The 24,672-nt window shown below is 36.5% G+C and overlaps 1 protein-coding gene across 1 annotated transcript in view; it reads right to left on the reverse strand.

Moving 5' to 3' along the window:
• LOC591564 (tyrosine-protein phosphatase non-receptor type 21) overlaps positions 1-22,067 on the reverse strand; it is a 32,870-nt gene extending 10,803 nt beyond the window's left edge. The window contains exons 1-10 of the mRNA XM_011663185.2: positions 21,902-22,067; positions 18,486-18,987; positions 15,329-15,498; positions 12,384-12,481; positions 11,600-11,673; positions 9,193-9,351; positions 6,685-6,773; positions 4,899-5,069; positions 3,749-3,906; positions 645-2,719 (exon numbers count right to left, since the gene is read on the reverse strand). Coding sequence (XP_011661487.1) covers positions 645-2,719; positions 3,749-3,906; positions 4,899-5,069; positions 6,685-6,773; positions 9,193-9,351; positions 11,600-11,673; positions 12,384-12,481; positions 15,329-15,498; positions 18,486-18,659 — 3,168 coding nt within the window. The 5' untranslated portion in view covers positions 18,660-18,987; positions 21,902-22,067. The remainder of the gene's footprint in view (positions 1-644; positions 2,720-3,748; positions 3,907-4,898; positions 5,070-6,684; positions 6,774-9,192; positions 9,352-11,599; positions 11,674-12,383; positions 12,482-15,328; positions 15,499-18,485; positions 18,988-21,901) is intronic.
• Between the last annotated feature and the right edge of the window lie 2,605 nt (positions 22,068-24,672).

Here is a 24,672-nt window from a genome sequence, read left to right on the forward strand (position 1 = left end):
TAAACAAAATGACAAATGAATAAAATGATAACAATGAACTGGCTTTCATCCATATTTTCTTTCTAAATCAAAGAAAAAATAATTTACTTTCAAAACTCAATAAAGTGTTATCCAAATATTATGACAGCATATGCAGATGAATATTTGAACAAAAGTTCTGCCAATCAAAAAAACCTGAAAAAAATTTAAGCATAAACAAATCAACTGATGTGACACTAAAAAGACTGATCTACACATAATAGAGGAGATGGAAGATTTTTTTTTCCAACACAATTTTGAATATTGGGTTTAAATATAATAATAATAGTGAACATTTATAATGCGCCATGTCTGTCAAAATGACACTCCTGGCGCAGTTGTGTGGAAATTGTATGATTGTGGGCATACGACCATCAAGTGATTCAAGAAAGAAAGTAAATACACATAAGTTAAAGTTTAACTGGATAAAATTTTATAAATCATCTTCAATAAATGATATAATTGGTTCTGCTCACTAGGTACATGTACATAGGTGACCCAACACATCCAGAAAAATTTGTTCCACGTTTTATCGAGTTATGATATAAGGTTAGGATTAGGGTACAAAACTACAAATATACATATATTCTATTTAAGGTAAAAATTCCAATGCATGAGGTACTTACCCTTGCATCTCTGGGATGTTTGGTTTCTTCCTCTGGTTGAGCAGGCATGTCCCTTGGTCTGAGAAGTGTTAACCCACTCATGGCAGCCAACTTGAGAGGACCAATGTATCCTCCATTATCAGTCCCTAGATCCTCCAGCACTTCGCTCCCTTCGGAATCAGGAGACAATGGCAGTGTGGGTGACTTTGATGCTACGGTTTGTTTGTGATTGCTGCTGCTAGTGGCTGGTGGAGTGGATGAGGCTTTAGATGTGGAAGGTTGCTGTGTAGTACTTGGAGGATTGGTGGATGGTTTGGAGGATACAGAACTGGCTTTTAGTTCAGGTTGCTTAGGCTTGTGGCTGTGGACGTCATCTGTTGACTGTGGAAGAGCTGGAGTGGGGGAGGATGACTGAGTTGTGTGATCGTTCAGAGGAGTTTCCTGAGTGATATTGTCCTTGGGGTTAGCATGCATAGAGGTGGCAAAGCCTTGTGACTGATTAGTTTTCCTCTCTGCCAGTATTGTTTCTATTTCTGATGTGTGATGCTGCTGCTGCTGTTGCCCATGGAAGCCCTGTACAGTATTGACATAGTTGGCCTGATCGACATGAAGCATGGCGTAGTGACTGGGGTTGACTTCCCTCATCTCTGGGTGGAGCTGAGGCATTGAGTATACCCTTGTGGGTGAGCCAAGCTGACCAGTACCGTTCATCTGTCCAAAGCCACCCGTCACATAGGTCAAGTGGTTCTCTGGAAGCGATGGTTGCGAGTTGTAGATGTCTCCCATGCCATGAGGAGGTAGATGGAAGTGGCGCGTAGGACTCCCAACACTACCTGGAGACATGTTAGAGTCAATGTCACTGTGATCTGCAAATTCACTTGGTGGGCTGACCAAAGGCCCTGCATATTCCTGGAATGGACTCATGATCCTCGACTTGTCTGGTGGGGTAGGCAGATTGTCCTCGTACCCTGTGGGTACAGCTATCATAGACAGATCAGACGGTTGGGCTTTGTCCGTGAGATTTAGAGTCAATGCTGGTTTGAACTCCCGTTGCTGAGGACTGTACTGCTGTTGATAACCTTGCGAAACATGTCTGCTGTACATGCCGACCTGCGCGTGATAGTCCTGTATCCTCATCTGTTGGAATGCTTCTATGGGTAATGACTGGGACAAGTCTGCATCAATATTGACATTCCCGCTTCCATGGAGATTCACCTCATGCATAGCTTCAATGGCTTGTAACCTCCTACTCACCAGATCAGGGCTACTACTGCTCACTAAATAATTATTACTCTGCCTGGCAAGGTTAGGGGTACTAGCACTTCCTCTTGGATAAGGCGGTGGTGGTTTGTACTTGTTTTTCAACAGTTTTGCCGTGATATACTCCTCTGTGGTTTGAATGTGCTCTGACGTCAACTCAGGCACACTAATGGTATGTACAATGTTCCCATGGGGAGTCTTTATCAACAGGCCATGCTGCAGTGATTCCAGAGAGTAGTCCATGTTGTTGCCGGTGTAGTAATTGTTAGGCGTGCCTCCATAGCTGAGTCTGAACTGCTGCCTGTAGTGATTGTTATGATTATGTTGCCTCAGTTCTGGCTGAGGATAGAGCACACTTTCCATATGTCCATACCCATTCTGCTTCCCCAGATTGCCCACACTCTGGCTCTGCTCACTCACAGTTAACAACCTCTGCTGCAGCCTGGCCTGGATAAATGCCTCATAGTCAGGACTCTGCCTATATGCTGGCAACGATGCTTGCAGATGGGCACGCACTTTCTCATTGTTTGTTAGGCTGGGGTTGGAAGAGTTTGGTGACACCTGGTTGTGCAGTCCGTAATTGAGCGAGTTCACACTGGGGGCACTGTACACACTGCCGTTCTGATCCAGCATGACCAGGTTGCCATTGGAGTAGCTGTAGTCGGTGGGAGGTCTGTCCAGACTGAGCTGGGAGGTAGTGAAAGGACCCATGTCATAGGCATGCTGGTTGTCAAGACTCAATTGAGATGTGGTGAAGTTGGTATTCCCTGTTTGGCCGATGATGAACTGCTGGTTACCAAGCTGGCCATCTGCCATCATGTGATGAGGAAGGTTCTCTGTTCACGGAAAGAAAAAATACATAATTTAAGTTTTCATACCAATGATCATGAGATGATTTAATTAAATATGAGATTCATAATTTTTTCCATCCATGGCTATATTCTAATTTCAATTTCAGTTAATTCTTATTTAAATTCATCTCTCTCTCTCTCTCTCTCTCTCACTCTCTCTCTCTCTCTCTCTCTCTCTCTCTCTCTATCATCTCACCACTTTATATAAAATGAACTGCCAAACGTGAATTTCAGATACGATGCAGAAGCTAGTGATCGGTTATTTGAGGAACCCAAACTTAGTTGCAGAGCTGCCAACCTTGTGCGACCCAAAAAAAGGAACCATGATCATTATGATGGCCCCAAAAAAAGGAATTTCAAGCAAAAAAAGGAATTCATTAAAACGAAACTTACAACCAGAAAAAAGAGAAAGAACGAATTTGGAGGAAAAAACGGAAAGGTTGGCAGCTCTGTAATTGGTAATTGTCTACATGCCCAGTCAGATGAAACCACTTGCAAATAATCTGCTAGGGCTCATAATAGCAAAATAAACGTCAACACAAAAGCAAAAATAACAAAGCCTTATAGGGCAGGTCCAATCCAACAACAAGCTGCATTATTTAAAAGCAGATACAACAAACTAAAATATTTTCAAAAATGAGGAAAATCAGATTTATGAATTGACATGAAAAACCAAAACTATGGAAAACTATGAAATTCACTATACAATCTTGAACTTTTTGTGATGTCATTTCCTCACTAGTTATCATTTGCTTTTTCTGTTTTGAAACCATAAATAACATTAACATTTTGATTTATCATTATTGATTTACCAATAGAAGCCGTTCTATTTACCAATAGAAGCCTAATTGGTAAATCAATAATGATAAATCAAAATCGTTTTTAGCAACTGTCCACCAAAAAAATTGAAAACCATAAATAACATTCCCTTTTTAATCCCACTGAATTGGAACTGAATCATAAGTTAAGCCCAACCCCAATGTGAAATTTGAGCTATTGTTGCTTCCATCTTACCTTCAGATGAAGCTCCTTCTCCTAATATGAGACTATCTCTATTCCTCATCTTGCCAGACATCTGCTGTCCATCCATTGACAGCCTTCTTTCTGGGTCTACCACAGTGATTAGCTTGTCTGCCGGAAAGCCATCGACGAGAACCTCTCTGCTACCAAGCCTAATATATGAGAATGAAAATCATGATAATGAATATTCAGGTTGCTAAAAGTATGAAGACTGAAGAATCTGTGGAAAACAGCCATGTACAATGTACATGTGTACACTTCTAGCTTTTGGTAATGATATTGGGTGTGGTTTTTACCCAGGGCTGCCTAACCCTCAGTATATCTTCTCCATACAAGAGCTGGCAGTGGCTGCACACTCAGCATGGCTCAGTACATGCAAAGAGAAAAACATCTGGGAGCATTCCTAGCAATGCACCCTCTATTCAACTAAAAGCAGAATAAATTAAAGAGCAGTGGAACCTCTATCTAGTACCTAATTATCATAATAATGACAAATTCCCTGCCCTCTCAGAGCCTAACATTATCAGACTCCTGAATAAGCAAGCATGTGCAGTGAACATATTTGCACAAAAACATGTGCCAAAATAAAGCAATTATGGTACACACCTGTATGAGAACTGTGGCTGATGACACAATAGAATTTACAACCACAATACTGGATCAGAATAATAACATGCTCACAAACTTCTACATATCTTGATCCATTCTCTTCAGTCATAGCCCAAGGGATGGATTAAAGTGATTTAAATAAACATTAAGAATTCCTAGCATTCCGAAAATTCATGATGAAATGTTGATTACAGTTAAATGGAGAGGTCAAAGAGAGGTCAATATCATGTCCTCAACAACAACAAAGGAAACATGACTTCAGTGAATAAACAGGAATAGCCCCATTTGCACTAGCAAAAATTATTGTATAACAAATAAAAAACATATTTTGTCTCATCTCAACATCTAAATTTGCCCTAGCTGACAATAAACATATATGGTGTACTATAAAGCTGACCTCTCCAAGATTTCTTTGTAAATTATTCCTTTATATATTGTAATCCATTCTACATGTCCATCTCTTCTGCAATAAAATTCTTCTCATGTGAATGCCCTGTAGGATGCACAGAGATTGTTTTTTTTTTTTTTTACTCACTTGACTGTTTCAACAGTATACTTGTGGAACTGCTGCTGGAGTCTGCATATCCTGCACACATACTTGGCCGTCTCAGCGTCTTCCATCTGGAATTGCAGGACATCGTGAGAGCGGGATGTCCCCACTCCAAAGGCACGCCGATTGTGGCCCATGCTGACAACCTCATGCCACCTAAACAGGATAAGGATTTCAAGAGTAATGAATATACATTAGCAATGTTTAGAGTAACATAGACATTGGGAATTAGGAATTTGCAAGTTCAGAGATTTAGGCATCTCAAAGACTCAAACAAAAAAAACAAAAAAATCAGAGTAAATATAAGAATTATGAAGGTGTTACTTACAGTAATTTTTAGGAGAAAAAAACACCACAGAATGTCTACTCTATCTCCTACCCCCCCCCCCCCCCAAAAAAAAAAAAAAAAATTCTTAGGAGGTAAAATCACCACAGAATGTCTACTCTATCCTCTACCCTCCCCCCTCCCCCACCACCTCCTGAATGTAATACAGTAAATACATCTTTGAGATAAGCAGGTGCTTAACTGCCCTTTTGAAGGAATGCACGGTCAATACATTTCTAATGTCAGAAGGTAGAAAATTCCAAACATCAGAGCTATTGGCCCGAATTCACAAAGGAGGTTTGTCGACAAACCTCCTTTTGTTATTTACAAACCAGGTTTGTAAAAAACGCCATATGACGTACATATACCTCGGTTTGTCGACAAACATCCTTTGTGAATTCGGGCCATTATGTCTAATAGATTTATGAGCCAACACTGTACAAGGATTTGATCTATGTATATTACTTGCTTGTTTTGTGGGATAGGTATGAATATCATTATTATGGCGAGAGACAACCAAGAAATGTGTGGCCACATACAACCCATATACCGGGATACACATTTTTATTTTATAACAGAATTTAATCATCATTTCCACCTGTAAAATATGACACACCAAAATATCCGGTTTACGACCAGACATTTTCAAATCACAAATGGTTGTAGGACTACTCATCATTGAATGCATTGGGTAGACAAATAAAGGGGGGAAAAGAAGGAATTTCTTGCCTACATCATCAAGAATAACCTTAAACTTGAGACAGACATTATCACCCGAATTGACAATCATCTCATCTCTAAATTTGGTCATGTGTTTACATTATCACTCATACAACACTAAAGATAAGGCATGCACTTTATTTGCACACACTATCTCACGGCATTACAGATGTGACATGTCAAAATACAGAATATGTTTACACTTTAGAACTCTCTGCACAATCACTTTACATTCCATCTCTCCCGACTCTCTTTCATTTACAACAACCCTGTTGACAAACAGCTCAAAGTCTGGATAACCTTTTGGTCTGATCTGAAAACTTGAAGAATGCTTTAGACTTTGACCCTCTCTGACACCTCTCATTGTCCTCAGAGGTATGCAATGGTGGTACACTAAACAAAATCAATCAGTATTGACTGTGAACTCTGCTCTGGAATGGCTAACAATCAACAAATGAATCAGACAAACTTCCTCTTCTAGTTACAAGTACTTAAAGCCAGTTAAAGGTACTATTCATATCTCATACTATGTTTAAATGGGAAACTTGAATCTACATGTAGTTGAAATAACTTCAAATGATACACATATTAGTGAAAAATGCTATTGCTTTATTATCATGACTTGTGGCAAGAGAGAATTTTGCAAATTTCATCCCTCACTTTAAAACTCCATTTGATGAATTTTCTAGGGGAAGTGACCTATAACTATAATAAATATTTACTCACTCAAAATGAACGGTTTCTTGTCTATTCAGATGTTTTACACTCAGGCCTGAGAAGGATGCACTGATGAACAATTCATTTCCGGAATCATCCTGAAATGGGAAGAAAATCAAGCATTTACATTTATGTACAGTAGGCGGTATTTACAACATACTACTTTATTTACCATCAAATGTGAATTATTTGCTCTTTGAATTATTTTGCATTAACTTGGGTAATACAGTAAGTCCCTAATAGAGAGGACTTCTACTAGGGCTGCACAAATATTGCCTTCAAATGATGTCATAAATTACCAAGAAAGAAATCATAAATATTGGAAAAGAGAATGCAAGCTTGACACAATCTATCAAGCTAGTATTTGGAAACAATGGAAACATCGTTTGATAATAATTAGTATTTTCAAGGATGACCATTCCCCACTGCTGAATTGTTTGTTTAGCCTGTGTTTAACAATGGATATTGAAAAAATTAAAACAACATGACCCATTGTCCAAGCATTATGGATCTATGAAGGTTGTATGTGAGGGGAGGAAGGCTGTAGTGTACAGTACGTATCAACATACATTTTGCTATATTAATAGCACAGGTTCCACTACATTAACTCTAAAGGGTCCATTGATATCAAAACTGCTTTTGGGGCGAAATGCAGCTCACAGGACCACAATTGCAATTCTTATTAGATTTAAGCCAGTAGGAAAACTACTACGGCATAAATACTACTAATAAACAAGGCCAGCACACAGGTGTCAAGTTAAAAGGTGTTCATGTTTGAGTTGGTTGTTATGTTAATTGCGTGTGTTATGCTGGTGTGTATACCAGGGACAAGTCCCTATGTATACTACATGTATGTCCCTAAATTATACACAAAAGTGTTGTCATATTACCCCAATTTTAATCATGCATTCATTTATTTCAGGTAATACAAATAAATCAATGAATTGTGTAACCATCCCTTAAATAAATACTACACTCACACCATATTACAAGGTCATTATTATTTTCATTACACTTCGTAATCTTAATGATGCAATGCATGAATGCAAAGTAAATCTAAATAAAGCATAATTTAGCATATTTGGTAACCAATGAAGCATTGCCCTTTTCAGAAATATATTTTGGTTATTTTTGTTCCTCTAAATATTGAAGGAGGAGGGGGAAAAAGCATAGAATGGTTCAGTTTTATAGGATCCTTTAAAACAGGTCTTTTGAAAGAGCTTCACTTCCGGCATTGTCAAATCACATATCTTCAACAAGAGTCCCTGAAAATGTTAAACTCTAAACTAAGAGATTTTGACATCTGAGACAAAGTTTTATAAATCACAATGAAACAGTGGGAAAGTTTATAGCAAACTACACAGTACGTAACTTCCTCCATCTTCTACTACTTCAGCTAAAAAATACCTGTTTTTAAATTTGTATTTAGGTTTTGAGTCATCATAGAACAGCTCCCATCAAGTATTTCTTGGACTTTTGTTTGATAGATGTACCAAATATAAACTTTAAAAAATATAACTGTATAAGCCTAAAACCCATTAATTTCTGAACAATAAAAAAATGCTACACGCAAAACTGCAGTCGAGGCTAGCTAGGTAAAACAATTAGGGTTAAGTGGAAATTATCAAGCGTAAAACTATGTTATTACAGGGCTGAAAAATTAAACAATAGGCCTAGAATTCTATCTACGCAATTCTCGTTACTATGCAGTGACTTGGTAACGCAATGGGTAGCAACAACTATACATTCTTAGCATATATTTTGTGGTTGAATACCAAACAAATTAAATATTTTTTCTAACAATTATCCCCTAATACAATGAAAGAAACACATGTGGTTTAGATGTGCAGTAGCATGACAAAGAATGGCATTGCATACATACAGAACTATGCAGTCACCACAAATGATTACACTTGTATTGCATAGCTGGATATATGATGTCATAGAAAAATCCATGAAAATTACTCATTCAAATTGCGCAAGAAGGCTGTATTTTAACGACAGAAGAATAATACTGAACAAAAAAAATCTGATAATGTATACATTTCTAGTTTCGTGTAAGAGCAACAAATCAATAATGGAATAAATGGAATGATAAAAAATTCTTCAAAATGATAATTAATAAGAAATAGAGATACAAGTCATAATGTAAATGGATTATCTCTTAATTGCCACAGGTTATGTCAACAGCCAAAATGTTGACATTGTACATGTAGTATTGTACTGTGTATATTATATTTTTGAACCAAGAAAAAAGCAAGTCTTTTTCCCATGAAATTCAAAACAGGGTCATGACTGTGAAGAGTGATATTTTTTTATGAAAACAATTTGTTTTCTTCTCACAATGAACAATGGGGGAAAAACAAAGCATGACTACAATACTAAAACCATGTCTTATGCAACCTTACATGTTTATAAACTTGTAAGAACTATAGAGGCTGCTAAAAATAAATGTTATTATTCAAAAAAATAAATGATTACTCTTTGGAAAGATTGTTCTAAGCACAATAGACTTACTTTAGCTGGGAAGCTCTCTTGTCCATAACCTTGTAGTTTAGCAGCCTGTTCAATGTACCCAAGTTCACTCTGACATGTTGACATGCCAACCTTGGCCTGATGTGCATTCATAACCTTGAGAAGCAACTCCGACAAACTCACGTTTTCTGTGGTCATGTTCTGTAGAAAAAGATAACATAAATAATGATATTTTAAGGGGGAGTACATGAGCAATTATAGAATCATATTTTGCTCAATATGTCATACTAAAGATATCTGCTTCAAATACTACTACTGTATACAAAATACTTTTTCCACATTTTTCTACAGAGGGACTTTTTATAATAACCCAAACTTCATGTACAGTACTGTACAAAGAATAGGAAACAGCTCTTTTGTGTTGAAAAAGATTAAGGAAACTTATCCCCTCACAAATAAGGGGTATAAACCTTACATTCAACAAAATTATCAAATAAAAGTTTGAAATAGCCTCTGATGATAAGGTGATTAGGATGAGTAGGATGGGTGAACAATCACAAACACTCTCTTGCCTTACATCATGGATGAGGTTGGGTGAACAGATGGTATTTACCGGTATTGTCTTGGCCCAGATATAGAACAAAACAATAACAAAAGTTGTACAATACACACTCTGGAAGAATCCCTCACCCTTTATGCACCCCGTAATCCGATGTGTACATTTCTATGTGCATGCATACATGTATGGAAAGAAACAAATTGGGGTAGAATGTTTCAGCCAGGTTTATGTTAATTTCTTTGTTTCACAGCCGTGTAATCCAAGCCTCCCTATGGAAACCACTGGCTGCTTGTGCTGCTAGCCTACACTGACGCGTGTCTTGGGTTACATCCTACTACTCACAAGGCCTGTCCTCATCAGTCCCCATCAGCTTGAGTTTGCCGAATAGCCCTAGAGTTTCAAGCTGATGAAAACACGATTTGTAACTCCCCGAATCAGAAATAGCAGGCTATTTGGCAAACTTGAGCTGATGATGACAGGCCTACAGAGACTCCTATTCCTACAGATGTTCTGCAAATCACGTGCAATCCACATGCCTGTATTTTAATGTCACTACCCAAAATCCATCAGATTTATTGAGCATACCAAATCAAGTTTTCTTAGAATACAAGAACATGACATCTTACACTTTCATAGCTCTCAAAGAGCATATTAACATTCCTTCAAAGAAAGGGATTTTGGAAGGAAGAAATCAAATTATTTTCTTTCGCTTCTTTTTCGGTGTACTGATTGACCCATTATCCTTGTTGGGATAAAGATCTTGATTTACAAGCACCAAAGTAATTTCTCCAAAGAAATTTGGAATTCAAGAGCAACATGTATTAACTCAACAATAGTTAGCTTAAATCAAACACTGTTTAAAAATCGAAAATTTAAACAAAAGTTTTTGAGAAGACCTAAAATAGAGAAAATGGTTTAAGAGAGATGGATCTGCCAACAGATGGACCAAGGTACAACTGTACAATACATTGTCTACTCATACAGAAGAAGGGGAAGGGTGGTGGATGGGCTCATCATGCTATTCCAGTGATAATAGACAAGCTATGTTTATGCTATGCTCTATAACATAGCCCTACCTAAATACATTTTCATAGTGAATATCGATGGTTGGTGACATTTCTGATTCAGCTAAAGAAAAAGAAAATATGGTAAACCACATTACACTAATAAAACAATACCTATTGAGCAAGTACATGTAGGTCCTATGTATTTTTGTGCGAATGTACAGTAGGCCCCACATACATTTCCATATAATACCCATGATGCCATGAACTCAGTGCTACATTGAGCTGCTTGCATTCTGGCTGCAAAAACAAGCAGTTGATGACCTGTGAACCTTCAACCTGTCACGGATTGGAACAGTAATGGGGAGAAAAAAAGAGAAAGGATGAGGGACCGAGGGAGCAGGAATCGGAGGAGTAAAAAGGCAGACAGACAGAGAAACCTATACCCCTATGAGGAAACCCAGACATATACAAATATGTGGGGAAAACTTCAAGTTCTGAGACAGAGAGGCACAGAAACATCGATAATGAAAAAAGAGAGAGAAAAAAGAGAGAGAGAGAGAGAGAGAGGGGGGTGGGGAAGAAAACAGAAAATTACAGACAGACAAACAGATGGGACATAGAGAAATGGGGAAAGGGTACTGGACAAATATGAACATCAAACTTATGGAATGCACTTGAAGATCATGAACAACTGAGAAGACATCAACATCCATGTACTTTCCCCATCTATAAATTGTGATGAAAATCTACCACTTTTCATCCCCACAGCTCCATCCATCTCCCTCACTCCCTCCATCTCCTCATCATATGGTCTATCCCTACAGGACTGGAGACACAGATAAATTGCCTGACACTATCAAGGTCAAAGCTAAGGTCAACTCACCTTAGGCAGCAGAACATACTCATTCTGGTAGAATTCCACAGTGTGCTTGGCAGGGTCAGAATTCCCAATCTCAGCTGTCATTGGGGAAAGAGAAAGCGGGAGAGATAGAAAGAAAAATAAAAGTTAAGTCACATGCAAGAAAGACATTCCCTAGAAAGCAATAGCATTCACCAAAATAAGGTCACAGCAAGAGTCCACATCGGACAAGGAATAGTGGTTTTAATTTTCAGGAAGGAATGTTGTTCTTGGTCTAGTATTTTTAGATATTTTGGGTGATTTTGTGACCACTTTCACTGAGAAGGCAAACCCAATCGTGACTCACGGGGGGACACATGAATTGAAATGCCCTCAAATTTAAAATCTAAGAGAATTTGATGAATAAGGTCTTGATTTGGTGTGATTTTGATTTATCAAAGCAATCTGCTTTTACCACAATATACACTATATGCAAGAAGATAATGGAGCTACAAAGTATTCATACGTTAGAGTTATCAAGGCCAAAGTTCAAGAAATTTCATATCACTTTGTCAAAAACCAACATAGGTTTACCAAAAGTTCTCTGACTTCTGACAAAGCTTTACAGTACATACATACATGTACTAGTATTTTGTATTTTACACACATATATGTACATGTAGATAATGATCTTCTGCTTGTACACTCCCTGCCTGTTCTTATATTCATGCCTGTTCTTATATTCATGCTACATGTATATGCATGCAAAGTAAATGTAGAAGATTTATAAATCATTTTAAACATAACTGAGACATACAAAATTACAAACCTTGTAATGCAAAGCTGGCTAGAGTCACTGCTTGTTCCTCATTGCATGGTAAAATACCCTCTATGAAATCACTCTTCAACTGCAAAAAGTACATATATCTGAAATAAAGACAACACATACGAATCAAATAATAACAGGCACACTGTATAACTTTATGACATATATATGACCCCTGTGAATAGTTACATTGCATTGTTTCAACTGGAAAATATGACTTGAATTCTTGAACTTGAACTTATCCTAATGAACTTGCATTTTTGCACTTTTTACTTCTTCATAAATTACTCAAACAAACATTTGTCTCAGTATATGAGCACTGTAATGATACCAGAACATGAAGGAATGTGGTGTGTATACCGTACTTGTAAGAATACAACATTTTCATACTTAACAATACATTGTACATGCAGATACAGTTTGTTCTTATTTCTCCCACTAAATCTCTAACATGTTAACAATGTACATGTAGGTTTAGTTAGGTTTAGTTGTCAAATACAAACATTGCTGAGGTGCTCTGCAATAACTAATAGAGTTTTCACATTCATATTCTCTTTTTCCTCCAAATGTGTGAGTCCTACATGTACTTCATCAGAAGGGTATGAATAACTGCCTCAAACAAAAGCAAGTCTCTGTAATCTAAATTCTAAATCGCTTGGCAATTTTTAATTCATGTTTGGCAATACTGCAATCTATGTTATTGTTTGGGCCTACCTGTACATAATGTACAGTAACATGGTCATACATGTATGTACTGTACACATCCACTTTCATAGTGAGATGAAAAGAGAACAGTAATTGTAAGACCTACATTCTACATTCTCTAATCGGCTTTTCCAGTGTTGAGTAGGATAGTGTTGAAGCTTATCGCTTTTTATTTGAATTTCTAAGTTTTCACAGAATACATGAACCTTCCTCAAGTTCCTCCTATAAAGTACCAGAGTAAATGCACATTTCTTCATGGAAAGAAGAAAACTATAGACAAATAAAAACACACCAAACTGTAGTGATGGTCAATGTAATATTTCCTTGACTAACGCACAAATAGTAGATCCATGGTCCCACTAACCAGTGAGGAATGCAGTAAGCTACAATGTAATATGCTACCACCACTTGGTGCATTAGTGCTTTGGGCAGGATTTGACGTGTACATAATACTTCTTGATAGAACACAATGACCTGTGAGGAAGGAATGTGACCCGAGTCGTCAATAAAAGATTGGTATGCAATGGACAGTTGACTCTTTTCATTACTTTTCAAGGAAATAATCCTAGCATACATCTAACCTGGCAGGACAAGGTAAAGGAGCTTATACATTTTGTATTCAACAATCATCTGTACTTAGCTAAGTACTACAAAAGTGCATGTACATGTACATAATAGATGAAGACATTGGGACAAAACATATTACAAAAACATACACTTGAGTTGTAATTTACTACATAATTTGGTACAACCTCAATAGAAGAAAGACCAACAAATAAAGATAAAAATTTATAATAACACCACATGAAGTGCTATTCACGTGATATCAACAACAAAAAATATGTCACCCATTGTTCAAGTTGAAGAAATCTCAAAACAAACCTCCTTTTATGTTTTTTTAAAAATAATTCTGAGTTAAAACTAAAATGGATTTGTTTCGTATCTACCCACTTATATTACATGTACATGTACATGTACTTCATGAAATATTGCAGTGATGAAAATATAGAGAGGGAGAAAATCAGTAGTTATCACCAAACAGAATGATTCTGTCATTTAAGGAAAGCGTGAAAAGAAGTTCTTCATTGACAAAGGCTTCAAGCCTTTCCGAATTCCGAGAAAGTTCATCACATATTTCTGGTGAAATTGAATCAGTGTGGGAACTCGGACGCTGGACTGCAATGCCATGAACTGGAAAGCTTGAGGACATTCAACAGCTAAGCAGCTGGCATGCACAACGATTAACCTTTCTCCCCTCTCATTTCACAACAAAACTTTCTACATGTAGTTCTGAGCCTTTGTAAATGGTTCAAGGACAAGCGCATGCAGACCATAGCATTCCATTCTGCTCATGTACATGATGTACTCATGAAAATAGGAATGTTATCAATAATAAATATGATATTTCTGAACATGCTTTTATCATCATTAATTGACTACTACTAGTAGGCTTCACGTGGCTAATCTCATATAAATATAAATCTAGTCTATCAACCATGTGTAGGCCTACATTAGGTATACTAATTTGCAAATTTTAAGACAATATTTCCTAAATACACAGGCAAGGGCCATTATCTCAAAGTTTTTGGTTTTACAGTACCAAAATCTGCAATGCTTTTTGTTTGCTATTATAACAAAAACTCAGTTTTACATAAGGAGTACAATTTACTTGTTTTTAATTTCCAAAGACCATCAAACTGTTCAAAACTTCCTCTCCCACCACTTTCAAAATTACTGCAGTGTACATTGTACGTTCCCACATTCATATGAAAATGGAACGTTCGCACTACGCCTTCATGCATACCTAAGTTATTGATCATGCATTCTAGCACTGTATGTCAACAGACAAGTCTACAACAAATTCACACATTACGACATTCACCATATGGTATGCCCTCGTTTTCCAAGATTTACTAGTGACTCATCATAATCGCATGCAAAAATCTATACTTCAGGCCTACGCATCTATTAGTTCAAAGTCCATGCATGTATCATCCCCCAACATACAAATGTACTTCTTGAAGTTGTTCATTTTGGTTTTCATGGAAAAGGGAAGTATTGGATATCTTGGTATCAGGGACGACATGTTAATGAAACCAGATTCAGTTTATAACTTGCGGTCGTAAGAAAAATATTATAAAAACAATTCAGACCAATTCTCCAACAGTCCCATTGAACCCAATTGGCCAGAAGATATGAGAGCATAATACCAACACAATAGATTGCCTCATTTTCACCCTTACCTTGTCATTTCATGCCGGAGCGTTTGTATGTTGGTTGTATAGAGCATGACACCTAGACGGAGCATAGAGTCATGGGCATTCTTGTCCAATTGTTTCTTTAGCGGTTTCTCGAGGTCCACCCATCGTAGCTTGTAATTCTTGTTGCTGTACTGGAGGCCAAAGTAGATATTCTACACAAGACAAAAGTTCACATATAATAATATAAATTACTTCACCTGCAATCCTGCATAATTTTTTATTTTGTATAGGCCCTACTCACTACTGTACATAAAATATGTACATGTAGACCTTCAAATGTAATAATAATAATAATAATAAATTAATAAAGGTACGGTACATGTTCAAGTAGGTACATCTATGGTAGACCTACAAATGTATACGTGTCACACCTGTACTTAGGAGCCTCTGGTTCCCATTCACATTAATAAATTTTACTTTGAATTAATATTTACAATGTACATGTACATGTATATATAACTTTATTTATTTATCCATTTACTCATTTATTTATTATTTACATTTCTCTATGTTGTGAACATTGTTATCATAATTAGTATTATTATCATTTTTTGATATTTTCTATTTATTTTTGTATTTTTTGTATAAATTGTTGTTTTGTTTTGTTTGTTTGTTTGTTTGTTGTTCATTGTTGTTGTTGTTGTTTTTTTGTTTTTTTTTTTTGGGGGGGGGGGGGCAAGGGTAACTGTAACGTGTATTTTAACTATAAATTGTATAGCCCCACATTGTACAGCCTACTTGTCTATATACTCAAAGCGTTGTGATTGTACATGCATGTAAAGCAATCATGTACACCAGGGGGCCGTTTCTCGAAACCAACTCCATGACAGTCATATCTTTGTCGGCGACCTACGGAGATGTCATGAAGTGGATAAACCGTTTCACAAAGCCATGACAGACATGAAATCGATATATCGCGATACTAGCAGCTCAAGAACATAGTCTTTGTCACAATCCATTTGATTTATCACGAATAACCCAAAACAAGTTTTGGGGCTAAAATTGTTAAAAAAGAAACATATACATAATTACATATAAACTCTCCTAAAATAAATAACAAATAGTGTCATTATCAAACGTACATCATCAAACGATTTGCATATTTCTGTAAAGATTCTTAAATTGAAGAAAAACCGGTGAGTGTTTTTTTCTTGGAAATCAAATCAAAAGTAGTTGAAGGATACCGTAATGTGATAGTTTATCAATACATACTTTTTTTGTTTATTGTGACGAGAAATTTTAGGCAAAATACCTTTTCTCAGCCAGTTTTTATTCTAGAGTCTCATAAATACTCGTTATATAATTGATTTGATATTGAAAATATAATTTGGAAGAAGTAATTAGAGAGGGAATAATAATGCACATACATGTAGGCCCCAAAGGTATGATGGTATCCTACATTGTAAGAAAGACTATGAATCGACTATGGACAACGGTGTGTAACATTCTTATCTCTTTTATTTATATGTTATAGTTTAATGATTTGTGATTTAATGTTTATATTCAGCTTTTTAAAATTTCTGTATAATTTGTATTATCACTTCTTTACATTTGCATTTCGCATCCCAGAGAATTACGTACCGAACTCGTCTATATTTTTCTCAAAATGATAGTGAAACTAATCGTACATTTCGCGGCCCATGAAATAGCAACAAACTGCCTTGTGATGGCGCTTAACAGCAATTAAAAAGATATGACGGGTTCGGAGCAGAGACAACTCATTGTCGCGGAAGTTGTTGCTCATCTTGGCAAAGACGGCTTCGTGAAACACTTAGCTGACAGTGTCGAGATGTCGTTGATCTTGTAGTTATGACGGTTTCGAGAAACGGGCCCCCAGTACATGTACATACAGTACATGTAAAAGCTTACAATGCAGAAAACACTATCACAGAAAGATACTAAATAAACAATAGAGACAGCCTGACACTGACAGGTATTTATGGATTTAAGGTATTTATGGATTTAAGGTATCCAGACTTGGATCGATTTCACAGAAGGAAGGAAGCATGCTTGACTGCAGTAGGAGCACTGGTCCTTTAAAAAAAAAAAAAAACCCGACTTGCCCACTGGCACTGCACTGCATGCCCCAAAACTAGAGGCATTATCGCGCAGCCTACCAGGAAAACCTGCTGGAATGTTGAGGGGTGCCCTGAGGTCAGGAATGGAATGAGTTTGGCATCAAACAATACAAGGAGGGCACAAGGATGCTTGCAAGTGGAAAGTGCTCTACAATAAATCATCCCTCATCCATATTGCTCATATTCTTCATCCCCCCCCCTCTCTCTCTCTCTCTCTTTCCCCCTCGGTTTTTTCTTCTGCGCTATACAAAATGATTCCTATTCCTGTAAGTAAAATGGAACATTGATAGAGTGATAAAATTACTCTCTTGGGTTTATGAAATGAAATGATCTACTGAATTATGTGCAACATGATGTTTCATCAACACATAAGTTACAACATGATGAATACCAAAAAATACAAGGGCAATTCAGCCAGCAAAGAGAATCAAAATTTCTTTTTGGAAAACACTGTCAATTGAAAGCTACTTGCACTAATTGGCAATTTGGCATACAATTTTAAAGCATTGGCATGAAAGAGCCCTACTACAATGTACCTGTACATAAAACTATATGGTACCGGTAGTACATACAATTTACCTACATGTACACCTACACAATAGAGTTTACGCTCATCATGTAGGCCTATTGATTATGGATGATGTCATGAGGAATTCCATCAAATAGCCCCACCTCCACCAGTCAGAACAAAAAATAGCAGTGGGCGTGTGATCTGATTCATACATGCACATCAAGGCTTCTGCCTTGATTAACAATTTTGTTTAACCTTGTACATAGCGTTGTCCAATGCATATTAGTAGGCCTATAGATACATGTACACAAAGGCATGATTGTTGCATTTAATACTGTACGTCTGTGAAATGATCTACGACTCAAAAATGAAATGCAGTATTCTTTAAATTTGACAGGAAGTCAGAATTATCAGTGAGATAAATAATATGTGTTCATTATCTATTTATATCTATCATCTTTTATCTAAAATATCTATCAACTACAACATTAAACATTCTTTACATGAGTTCTCTTTTAAAACAAACAATGAATGATTGTAATCACTTTACCTCTTCCAGTTGCAGTTTCTGAGCAATGGTGTCCAGACAATCCTGTCCCAAACTTTCTGGTGTTAAGGTTATTTCCAAAACAGCACTGTCTAGTAACTGTATCCTGGCAACAAATGAATTCTTTCCAGACACATTATACCTCCGAGTTTTCTTCAGTCGAAGACCAAAAGGCATTTTGCTAGAAATGGACAACAAACTGTGAGTTCACTAGAGTCTGTTTATCCTTCTCCTCATTCAAGGCACTAAAACTATTGAGTGTTGTTCTTTGCAGAGAATGGCAGATGATTACATGCCATGGTTGAACGTTAAAACTTCCTTGTCAATTATCAGACACTCATCTTTTACAGGCTCAGCTATGCTAGGTATCCACTATATAAATTCCTAAATGCAGAGATGGCTCAGATAGGGGTCCCTTATATTCTCCGTGTTAACAATAACAACTCCTCTCCTGTTTCTTTTCCTCAGAGAATGTTTATCTGCCAATGACTCTGGATACCTTTATCTGAAAATAAGCAAACAGAGTAATCATAAGCAATATTGTTAATATTCTGGAAACAAGAATGACTCAAATCATAAACCAACATTACATTTTGTAGGTCATGATCAATCAAATCATTGAAGCCTTTTTGAAGGCCTCTTAGTCTTAGTTTGACCTTTGAAACATACACAAAGTGGTCAGACCAATCTCTACAACATGCACAAGTCAACATTTCAGATGAAATTTACATGAAGTCCTGCATGTATGACAGTCCATTTGAATATGCAACAATTCAACATTTCATTCCTCCTAGATCCAAGGGTGCCATTCATCTCATATTTAAAACTTATGTTCTACCACTTGCTGTATTTCAAATGGGCATTCTGCCAAAAAGCACTGAATTATAACTAAATAGCCTTGAACTCAAATAATAATATCGACCTTGAAATTCATCTCAATGATTGGTCAAAAACTTGGTTTAGTTTGCATTTCACATGAAACTACTGATGTTTTTGTACTTACACTGTAGATCATTGTAAAAGCAAAGTTCTATTTAAATGCGAAATGTGTAACATATGGTTCCAAATTCTCCATTTTCATTTTAAAATCAATTAAAACAAAACATCTTTTAACAAATTAAAATAAATTAAAACAATTTTTTACAGGTTTACAAATTAGTACGTAGAATGATTACGTACATCCCTCCAAATGATTGCAAAAATCTAACAATGGCATTCCACACCCGTATATTGAAAGAAATCAATAACAGCTGTATTGATCCTGGACCCCCTTACAGGCATTTAATACAAGCGGTACACAATGGCTGCATGTGTGAATTTAAAGTACCGGTATCAGTATTCAATATACACATACTGTAGGCCTAAAACATAGGCCAATGTACTGTACAAGATGTACATTTTTGTAAACACAACAAGTTACAATCCATAAACTGTACTACATTTTTTGTCATCGTATTCCATGCAACATTTTTTTTATAAAGTGATCATCCTCAATGAAGTGACTCTGCGATGTTTGTTTGTTTGTATAAGTTTCGCTGGTAAAGACAAGTAGGTAATGATAGCATATAGCTTATTCCTATGAGGTTCCAGAAGGCCTGTCTTCATAAGCTTTAGTTTGCCAAATAACCTATTTTAACTACCCCGATCGCAAATTATCCAGTTAAATTGCGTCTTCATCAGCCGCAGTTGAAATTACCAGGCTTTTGGTCAAGAAAATATCCCAAGAAATAATAATAATAATAATAGTGGGTTCTTGTATATATATTGTTAATGATGAGATGAGATGTTGTCATGACTCATCATTGTCATGTTTAATGACTGATATCATGTTTGAGAACAATTATTCACATAAATCTGACTATCTGAGGGAAAAAAACATAAAATCAAGTACACCCCCTGTACACTGTATAGTCTACATGTCTATGAGGGGCACCCCTAATTTTGGACACAAATTTGGTACATGTTTCAAAATATTGAAACTATTAACATTTTTGTTCTTGTTACTTGAATTATATTCACTGTAATTACATACATAATTATTTGTTACATGGTTACAAAGCACAAAAATGCAAATTCCATCATTGTGTCAATTTAACAATGATTTCCTTTATATCACATATTTACACCTGACAAAAGTATTGTTAAAAATGTTCACAGAACTCAAGATAATAAAAATTACCATAAAGAACTAGACTAGATCTAGATTCTATATCACGGTTTTTTAAAAACATTCTCAAATTTTCTCTATTTTTATATTTTACTGAACAAATAGTGATTTATAGATCTAAACATTATTTTCAATTTCAATTGAAGAATTTTTTTTTAAAATTTATAATAAAAAGTTTAAAATTAAAATGTTCCAATTGACACATGAGGAGTTTAGCAACACTACTGCACTAATCATGACTGTCGTAAAGTCAACATCAAATAGGTAATGCCAAATCAGCCTTTTTCGTACACTGATAATTATTTTATGTATTTCACTTCAGGCAATGATCAACTTCGCGAACTCTCGGCAGAGCCGAGGTGATCGTTTTTATCATGTAATGTAAATCACATGTGTCCGTCAATTCATTATCATCAAAAACACGTGGATGGTAAGTAAAGGTAGGTCTGACACTCCGATAACAAATTTCCACATTTTTACTTTTTTTAGTTAAATTCTTGACCGATTTTGACGTGTGTCATAACACTCCAGTCAAGACTCGCAGTTAGATATTTAGAATTAGAAAAAAGACTCCTCAGGCTCAACTTTCTCAAGTCAAGGAGCTAGGAGTCCAGCAAACAAAGGCAGTAATCAGCATCAGCATCAGCATCAGTATACGGAAGTGTGAGGTGATCCTGTTGAAACTTCCGGTCGTTTCATTGAGTGGTGCTTCGTTCGAAAAAGAACCTTAACTATTTTTGCTCGCATGGCGGGTGGACGCACAAATAAATTTTATGGAAGCATTTGGTGCTGAGAGGACCAGTGCTTGTCCAATCTAATCTTGAAAGAAGTGATTGAGGATGAGGAGATGACAGATGTAACTTATTTTAGGAAGACTATTCCAGGATTCTACTACTCTCTGACTGAAGCTGTTTCTGTAATGTAGAATCTATGCAAGGTTTGTTGTGTGGGAACATGTGATTACGTTCATGATTGTATTTTTATTTGCATGGCTCTCCACACAGGCAAATGCACGTCAAGTAAGGCTTGGTATCAATATCATAATTCATATTTCATAAAACACCAGATGCACCTGGCCTGCACCAAGCCCAGCGTAACGATGACTTGTAACTCACCTTCTTCTCCCGCTAAGACTCCGGCGTCGTGATGAGAGCAACCATGCACGTACACTATGGCAGACCACTTGTTTCAAAATATTATTATGACGCGATACACTGCCGCAAAACACGGCGACAAATGGGTTTGAACTTACCGTCATTCACCGAAACTCTTCGGTACGTCTTCCTCTGTAAATTATCCAGTATTTTATGCTTTGACTTCTCACTTTATAACTCCAATTTCTTGGTATTTTTTTATGAGATCCTACAACAGTTTCTGTGTAACGACGACGCGACGGCCAAGCGAGCAACGATACCTGATACTCGATCGAATAAACATTTGATCGGATTTGATATCGACCAAAATGCAAATAGTTTGAGTCATGCTCAATGCTTTGTTGTTATCTCGTTTCCTTTTTTTGTGGAATACTTATACTTCACATTGTAGGGCGTGACTATGTTTTGACTATGGGGCAATTCCACGGTAACGGAAGGACACTCAGACAAGATTTTTGAACTTCAGGTTCATACTAAAAGAAATGTTTTATTAGTATGTATTAAACTATGGGGAACAAAATGTGTTTCAGTCAAGTGGAAAGCTTCATCAACTTCACAAAGTTTGGATAAACACTAATTAACTGGAAAAACCATGTCCATTTTTATGTCCTTCCGTTACCGAGATAATTAATATGCACATTCTTAAACTACTTAACTATAATGACAATTTTTTGGGGGAGAATTAAAGGCACTTATATAGGTATTATATCTGTACTGTTTCACATCTTATACTAATAAAACAGTTCTTTTAGTATGAACCTGAAGTTCAAAAATCTTGTCTGAGTGTCCTTCCGTTACCGTGGAATTGCCCTATGATGCAATCATAATCATTCTTCTCAGTGCTCTCACATTAAGCAAGTATTAGTAATTCAATATTTTGGTATTGTTTACATGGATACCAAAACCCTTTTTAATTCCTCAGGTAACGGGTTATATGGTTTCGGATGAAAAATAATAATAGATTAATTTTAGAAAAATAGAATTAAAAAATTGGGCGCCTTTTTACATGGACCTGCTTTTTATCTTCACTCACATAAAGATCTCATCTTGGTTCCCATAACTCTTTTGGTATGTCAATTTGCATCTTAAAAAATGACAGAACCGGCGTATAGGCCTACACCCTCCCTGATTTTGGGCCCAATATAATTCCCCCCCCCCCCCCCCGGCCTCCCCCTAAAAAAAAAAACAGTCAATCACCGTCAAATTTAACCACCATTTTTAATGCAACTCATACCCATCGACTCGATCACTTTTGAACTCTAACCGAATTTCCAACTTCAACTATGGAACCACTAGGCTAGATGTACATCAACCCAAATCTAACCTAAACTATATCCCAATGCAATGGCAACCTTTACACACATCCAAATTATAATTAACCCCGGATTAAAAGGTCGCAGGAGCGAAAATTGTGAAGATGAATTAAGATGACCAGATAAAAGATGGACAAAAGTCTTATAAAAGATGAAAATAGTTTCCTTTTAATTTGTATATAACTATGTTTTTTTGTTATACTCTGAGAGGAAGAGGCACTGCGGCTGACACTGTGTCACGTATAGACAAGAAGCAATTAATCATGCTTTTTTTTAATCTTTTTTAAAAATTTATTAATTTATTCTATTTATTTCTGATATTTATACAGGGTGGCACATATCACCAATTTGGTTGTCTTCCATGAGGCCCTGTTTGGTAATAATAAAAACAAGTAACAGCATCAAAAACAAAATAGATATTAATACACAAGCATATAAATAGGTAAAATACAAATTAATTGGTATCCACTTGAAATAACTGATCATTCAAGAATCATCCTTGATCATTTACAAGAAATAGGTGAATGGAATTTTCAAATTAAATACAAACTTTTAAAAACGTTCATTTAATAATCGGATATAGCCTAACGCACGGGTTACCAAAATTGTTATATACATATTTACATTCAATTGCTCTTTAACTAATACACTTAGGTTGTTTACAAGATAGCTAAAAATGGATACATTACATGTATGAATACATGATAACGATAACCATGTCAACCAAATTTCATAGTTTTGCAAATAGGAAAAAATGGTTACCTTCGCACGACTCCCACCAAAAGTTGGGGGTAGTGAGCACATTTTTTTTTTGGTCCTCCAAAATTTTAAAATTTGCACTCCCCCCCCCTTGAGCGCCAGGGGGTGGGGGCCCAACCCCCCAAAAAGATAAAAATCACGTGTATTTACATGATTTTTTTTCTCAAGGGGGGGGGGGGCGGGCCCCCCTGGATCCGCCACTGGCCCCAGGATCAAAACCGGGTCAATTTGCTATATTAGTGCCCTTTTGTGGGGCGTTAATCCTCATTACTGTCATTTATGACTTAAGGGCGTAGGTCCCCTATTTGATAAGCATAGTACCATAAACATGCTTTATCAGTCACGCAAAACACACATTGGCAAATTATGATTCAATAAAATCTGAGAATGTATACTTTTATCTAGATCTATCATTTTTAATTTTTTAAAATAAATAATTCAATAAATTGGGTAAAACAAAAATATTCCAACTTTATGAGCGACAGTGTAGGTGCCATGTCATGCATTGATTTATACATCATCACTGCACGTCCAAACTGGAAACGTGCAATCAATCAAGCTTTGAGAGTGCAATCTTCCTCCTTTATTTTTTTTTTTAAATTTTGTGAATTTCACACCTCCGTCTACTGTTGACTTCGACCAACCAAGGGCGTATCGAGGATTTTTTTTTTTTTTCAACTAAAGAGAAAATATTGAGCGGCGAATCATGTATAGCCAGCCGGTGAATAAGCGGGGGTGGGGGTAAGGGGTGGGGTTAGGGGGTGGGGGTAGGGGGGGGGTAAGGAGCACTTTTTTTG

Source organism: Strongylocentrotus purpuratus, unplaced genomic scaffold, assembly GCF_000002235.5.
Source record: "Strongylocentrotus purpuratus isolate Spur 01 unplaced genomic scaffold, Spur_5.0 spur5_scaffold_5, whole genome shotgun sequence".
Taxonomy (NCBI): domain Eukaryota; kingdom Metazoa; phylum Echinodermata; class Echinoidea; order Camarodonta; family Strongylocentrotidae; genus Strongylocentrotus; species Strongylocentrotus purpuratus.